This window comes from Vigna unguiculata, chromosome 7, assembly GCF_004118075.2.
Source record: "Vigna unguiculata cultivar IT97K-499-35 chromosome 7, ASM411807v1, whole genome shotgun sequence".
NCBI classification, from domain to species: domain Eukaryota; kingdom Viridiplantae; phylum Streptophyta; class Magnoliopsida; order Fabales; family Fabaceae; genus Vigna; species Vigna unguiculata.
In genome coordinates, this window is record NC_040285.1 from 27,412,185 (window position 1) to 27,419,307 (window position 7,123).

A 7,123-nucleotide genomic window follows, 5' to 3' on the forward strand; every position below is an offset into this window, starting at 1 on the left:
TTTATCACACTTGACATCTTCCACAAAATCCATGTCATATCACGAACATTTGACCCATTAAAAACATACTACAAAATTTATTCTCATATTTTATGGCAAAGTTTACTACACTTGTTTTGTAATAGTATAGTGTACAAACATTATTTAAATTCTCACCACCTTATGTCTTAATTTATGTGATCTAAATAAGTCCATCATGCAGTTAGAAATTATAGGTGCAGAAAGAAAAAACCATTATGAGGTTAAATAGTCCATCACTTCGGACTTTTCTCGTGTTCATGAAAGGGTTTAACCATCAGCTTTCTCACTGCAACAGATTATGGCAACATTCACTTCCTCAATGAAAACAAATTAAGGCCATTCTAATTTACGTGATAAACATGCACTTTGTTAACATAAGTGAAACTCACACTTCTATGAGATTGCCCTTTTTAACTAACGCAAGAATGAATGGAAATATTCAGTATTGTCATTATAAGTCAAGGTAAATACATTCATTAAAAAATCAACTGAAAAACAATACAAAAAATGTTGACAACAAGAAACTCAAAAAATATTTGCCCCTTTGTCAATTCTATCTACACCAGTAATGATTGATTATACCATATAAAGCACATTGCACACCTTATCATTCAAGGAATTATGGTACAACAAAATAAAATGAATGAAATCTCTATTATATCAAAACCAAGTTAATTTAACAGTTTAGAATCGCAGTTAGCAACAAAAAGAAAGTCAGTATTCTTCCAATAAAACAGGTAGAAACTGAAGAAATATCGTGCGCACCCACAATACGCACTGCTCCAGTCGCTTCATCCTTCACCTTAATGCTGGAAGAGCCTGAAAAACAAACCACCACAATGCTAAGTAAGCTAACCCAAAAACCAATAGAAATTAACATGAGAGTTATACACATGAGAGTTATACGGATAAAATAACTATAACAAATGAAATTTCTTTTGGTCAAGCTCGTGTAAATTAATTAACCTTTCTTACATTTCTAATGAGAAAATAAAAAATCATTAAAAAGTAAATTAAACTCTCCACCTAAAAAAATTCATTAATAACCTTTCCCGTTGCTTGAGTTACATAACTCTACTTAATTTTAAAAATTATAACATCCTCTTGTAATATTAATATATGCGACACTTCAATATATTTTAATAATGTAAATCAGCCTCTTAGGAAAACCTTTTAACTCTTTGAGGCTCTCAACATCATCAACAACAAATTTTGAACTATCATATTTAGAACCTCAAAAGATGAAACAAAAGTAGGGCTCAGTGTTTAAAAAAAATCAGTTAATTTTCTTAGGCCTAAAGTCCTATATTAATAGGGCGTGTTCGAAATTAGCTTGGGGCAACAGTAAAAGTTGCAACGACAAAAAATATAACCCCCTAAGAGATCCGTTTACAACAAAATAGACTAACATGTGGCACACTTAATTTCTTATGGTAAATGTTTTAAAATTAGATGCAAAGGCAATATAATTGAAGATTCTCTCTAGCTAAAGAAGTAGTACCCAAAAATAAACCTCTAAAACATATCATACGGGAGTAGGTTTTGGCTAAGTATGATGAAATTAATTTAAATTAAGGAGTACTAAAAGGAAACAAGCTACGTGATTTCAACTATACACAACTTACGAGATGTAACTATTACTCCAATTTACATCAAAAATTGTTTTTTACTTAATAATAGACTCCATTATGTTTATTCCTCTCTCAATTATAATGAGTAAAATATTTAGCAGTTGGGCATAATCGGAAAGGTACTGTACTAAATATTGTATTGAAATTAAAAAAAAAATCAAATAATTTTTACTATTTTATCGGACAACTAAAAGGGAACAGATGCAACAGCAACAAAGTAGGAAACAAAACGTTATGAGACGCTGATTAGTACTCACAATTGTAGTCGGTCCATCCAATGGCCATATTTTCAAGATCATATATCACTAGTTTGTTGGATAGCACCAAATCTGCAATTGAAAATAATTCAAAGTTAATGATATTGAGATCCAAAGGTGACAAAAGAAAAGATTTACAAAATAAATAGAACTAGCTTCAGTTACACAGACATAGCAACAGAAAAGGTAAAGGTCCAAAAGTAAGCTTGCAAAAGTGTACTTCATTCAACACAAATTATGGAATAGATGATAAGCTGTAAGATGAACCCTCACCATTGTTGGAATTATGGGCTCTAGTTGTGGAAGAAAGAGAAAAGAAAGAGATAACCAACAATTACAAACATATTATTGATAGGATGTGATATACTTAACCTAATACACCTATTTGTAACAAATATATTATTACTAGTACAAATCGAAGCTCAATAACAGTAACACTAATAAATTAATGACCCTGATATCTTAACAATCAGAATTTGACTCATGCACAAATTTTGTTTGGTAAACTTACACTATGTTGATGGATTAATTTATAAAGTGTCATTTAATTCTAAATATTACCTCCAAGAAGGGTCATGTCCTTTCCATTCTTGGTTTGTGTCACACTTTTCTGCCAGCCGATACACCACATACCGCCCTGGGTCAATCAAGCACAAATTAATATTAGGAAACACTATAATCAAATTCTAGTAATTGATCTTATCAACCCAAAGTACTCAAATAGATTCAAAAGATACAAACTATATCAATAACATTATCTAGATGACATTATCTAGATGCCGATTAAAATTTTAAACCATCATTATAGTTGAAATTGAACAATAGATACCTTTAAATTTCATACAGAAAATTGCTCAATAATTATACATGGAATTTAATTTGTATAATAAACCACAGAAATAATCGGGTACATCGAAGAAATTGAGAAACCAGTTCAGACAACAAGTTAACTTCAGATTAAAAAGCACTTTTGTCAATTGAGTATTTGAGTATCTGGCAGACAAAGCTTCACAAATAAGAAGCTGAGTACATCTACAATGAAAAGATGTTGCTACTCACATTAAACGGAAACAGGTAGTCGTGAGGATAAACTGTCAGATAAAGAGAATCCTCAAAATGAAAGTTGACGACTGGAAATCCACGATCAACACTGCATGATTACAACAATCAATAAAATAAGGGCCGCATATGCTAGACACTTACGATGCACTTGTTTCCTTCGTGAACTAAGGAAATTGAATTGTAAAAAAGAGAAATGCATTTTAATTACCCACATTTGAACAATGAATACCAAGTTACTATTTAAAAAAAAAAAAAACATTTTTAATTGACGATTCTTTTGAAATATAGTTATTTTTAAGGTATCAACAAAAAGTTTATATACTTCTTCTGTACCTAAATAGTCAAACATGAGATTCTTTGTACATAATTATCCAACCCACTCAACAGCTCCCTTCAGAAACAAAGAAAAGGGGCAAATAATAAAAACCCCAACACAGAAAATTCAAAGGACCGGTTAAGGTGATTGTCATGCATTTTTCTGTAAAAAAAGGACTAATAGCACACAATACATTCACTTCATTAAGAAGCTAATCGGTAATTTTAAAGTCAAAAGGTCAACATATGTCAAAGCTCCATCCTTGCTAAAGCACACAAATTTTATTACACAACCTCTTATCCTAATTACTACTGCCTTGTGTCCTTTATTTTATCACAATCTTTTTCCTCCTTCAGTTTTCAGAATATTGGATGGCCGGACACTCTCAAACAGTCATGGATGGATATTTACGACGATACATTTAAATAGAAATATGAAGTTGACACATCAAACGCTATGAACTAAACAACCAAGAAAATAAACCTAAAGTATCTCAGATGAGTTACGCAATATTGTACGTCAGTTAAAAACAATGAGGAGTAAACCAATACTTGTTCCATTATCGAAGATAAATGTAAATTTTAAATAAAAGAATGTCACAAAGATAAGCGTCATACTTTCCAGCATACTGAAAACAACTAAATTGTTGTTCAACAAGATATAATTTCAGTCCAGGCTGCCGGGTCAAAACCTATCATAAAGAACATCAATGAATACTCAAGTGGAAATATTGATTCAGTTAAACCTTTATAGATACACTTACCTTTTGCATCAGTTGGTCATAAACTAAGCCAGGAAGATAAGCCAAGGTTGTTCCACTATCTATTACTGTCCCCCTCCCATTTCCAGAATCAAATATATCTGAGGGAAGCTGTAGAGTATCTCCGTCAACGTCAATAGTCTTCAAAACCACGTTATAGTGTGCCCTATAATGGTCAAAAGATAACAGTTATGGCATAACTTTTTTAACTCAAAATCTGAATGAACTGAATATCAAAACATTATACATTGTAAGTACTTGAGAAAACATTTCACAACTCAAACCAGAGGTCTCACATGAATATACTTTCATAAAACCGAAAGCCATAAAAACAAAACAGAAACAGAAGGAAGGCCTTTATTGTGTGGCCTGATCACACATAAATACTAGTAGTGAGATGGATGGAATTTCCTACATGCCAATTATTTTTAAAAATTTAAAGTTAAAATGGTCCCAACAGGATCCAAAAGGGGCAATAAAAGAGAAAAAGTTTGAGAAGGTGCTGCTCAATATTCCTGCACTAATGACATTGACGTAAAGCAATATTAGGTATCATTGGTGTGAATGCTGTATTCCACTCTCGTATCAAGCATTTATAACATTAGCTTTGAAATTATATCTTCGTGACTTCATTTTCTGAAACTTTTATAAATGTATTATATCAAATTTTAAATGTCCAAATGGAGAAAAAAAGAACCACGCAGATTCAGCACTCAAGGGAATTTTCTACCTTCAAATAATATTAAGCACTGCTCTTTACTTCAATTATAGAACAACCCAACCAACTGAAATATCTTGTGAACATCACATGAAGTTATTCAGAAGACAATTCATTATTGGTAGTTCCAATATGGCGTGACCATCAAATTTACCGTTAGATTTATCTCATAACCAATATAATAGTATGAGAGTGAAATACTAAGTTACCGTACATACATTCTTGGTACCAATGGAGTTGTACTGACTTTTGGTTCCACCACTTCCCCGATGGCAAATATTCCACCACCACGAATATTGTCAAGGCAATGTGAAAATATTTTTTTCACCTTTCTAGATGCAGCAAGCTGTGAAAGTACAGAGGAATTTGCTTGTCCAAAACCCATTATTCCGTCAAGGGCTTGTTCAGAAGATGAACCCAATGTCCCAGATTGTACAGCGCCACACCTGTCAGCAAAAGATTAACCATAGAAATATAAACAGGAGAAAAAGTTGAAATGGCAACATTTTTCTTTAATCTATATCAACCAAGGAACTTATTAACCTGAATATTTCTAATTAAAAATAGTATAGTGAGACTTCCTACTTGAGTACAAAGTTTTCACATAACCAGAAATAAATGACTCAAACGAATGGAAATTGTGTTCAGAACCAAGATAATTCTCTCATAGAAACCCCTACTCTGATTGAACACCAGACACGGCCTAAAAACTATCATAAGACAACAATAAAAAAATTTAGTGAGAAGTTAAAACATTGGTACTTAGTAATCGTAATAATTCTCACCCAAAAATGATGCTGCTATTTTGTGGCGTAGTCTGAAGATTTCCATTGACACGGTTATAAGTAAGATAATCCTGGACATAGTATCCAGAAGTTGCACTTCCGTCTCCATAAGTTATGCTATAGGGGCATGGAATTTCAGACTTGCACCCAGGCATTGGACCATCATACGTGGCAGCGCAAAATTCTTGGTCACAAGAAACCAGCTGTGCAGTTTCAGAGCTCTTCGGATCATAAAGAGTCAATTCTATCTGTTGCAACAACCACAAAAATAGGAAATTCAACAAGGGATCAAAGTCATCGATTCAGAATTTGAATCTGCAAACTGAGGAAAAAGTTTAAAACTTTAAAACGTACACCGAGATCACTTTTCTTGGGACATCTCGAGCACTCAACGCAATTCACCCACAGAATGTCACTTCCTGTATCAACTTGCACATAATAATCCTTCGGAGGAGAGCCAATCCCAAGTTTTGTATAATACAGACTAAACCAAATAAACAACAACATAAGCATGAAAGTAAAGAAACCCGCTGCTAGCTCCCTCAAAAATCATAGTAATTAAACCTACTCCTATACTACAAATCAGAATTCCCAACTTACAGGTTACGAATCCTCAAAACTCGCCAAATTCTGTCCTTACAACGTACATTCAAACACTACCCCCACAACTAACTCGGTGAAAAAAATCTGATCAACTATCTCACTCTATTTTCCTTGTATTATTATTATCTACAACTATATACTTAATTTTCTCGAGATACCATATGTTTGAATTTAGAAATAACCATATAGTACGATTAAAGACATTAATTCTAAATCTAAAAAATATTTTATACATTAAAAAGATATTTAGTTCCTACGAATTTTAGTCATCCGCAGACAAATATTCATCCGGTTAAAGCACTGGTAATAAAGAAGCAAAAGAAACGCACCCAGTCCGAGTAGGGACTCCATTGCCGCCAAGGTTGAGATCCACGGCGGAGAGAATTCGACCTCGACGTTGAGCATCGTGAGCTTTGATAGCGCTTAAACTCCTTTTCTGACGCTCCACCGGAAACACTAAATTTCCGTCGGCAACGCAACTAATTTCCGCAACTACAATCGCCACTAATATCACTAAACCTCTCGGATCCATTAATTCAGTAGCCTGAGTAGTTCAATTCAACAGAAAAAAATAAAAAATCAAAGAAACAGTAGCAACAGATCCAGCAGAGCTCAATGAAGCTCGATGCGACTCATTTCGGTGCTTTGGCGTAAAGTGCGTTGGTTTTGCCGTGTTCGGTCCGTTCTATTGAAAAAGGTGAATTCGGCAATGGAGAGGATTATTGGGGAATGACAACAACCAACTACAAAATTTTAAAAATAAAAATAAAAAACAGACCAACAGTGACCCAGAGAGATTTATTATTTTTCAACGTCAAACGACGCGTGTTCTACTCGTTTTGACGCTCTTTTGCTTCGTTTCATTCCGCTTTAGTTGAAGGGTATCTTTCGTGCCGCTTCATCACTTTTCAAAAATTATTTTCATGAAATATATTTATGTACCATAATGAAAGCAATGTTTATCTACACA

General features: G+C 33.3%; 1 protein-coding gene across 2 annotated transcripts; it reads right to left on the reverse strand.

Moving 5' to 3' along the window:
- Positions 1 to 466: 466 nt before the first annotated feature.
- Positions 467 to 6,913, reverse strand: LOC114191862 (aspartic proteinase-like protein 2). 2 transcript variants are annotated; one of them, XM_028081302.1, is made up of 10 exons: positions 6,483 to 6,913; positions 5,905 to 5,969; positions 5,551 to 5,798; positions 4,984 to 5,211; positions 4,051 to 4,213; positions 3,905 to 3,978; positions 2,969 to 3,059; positions 2,471 to 2,546; positions 1,910 to 1,981; positions 467 to 840 (listed from the first exon to the last, which is right to left on the reverse strand). In XM_028081302.1, the coding sequence occupies exons 1-10, from the start codon at positions 6,556 to 6,558 to the stop codon at positions 698 to 700; spliced, it is 1,236 nt and encodes a 411-aa protein (XP_027937103.1). In that variant the 5' UTR covers positions 6,559 to 6,913; the 3' UTR covers positions 467 to 697. The 2 variants fall into 2 exon arrangements, with proteins under 2 accessions (XP_027937103.1, XP_027937102.1); XM_028081301.1 differs by having other exon boundaries at positions 5,905 to 6,034; positions 6,483 to 6,912.
- Positions 6,914 to 7,123: the final 210 nt, after the last annotated feature.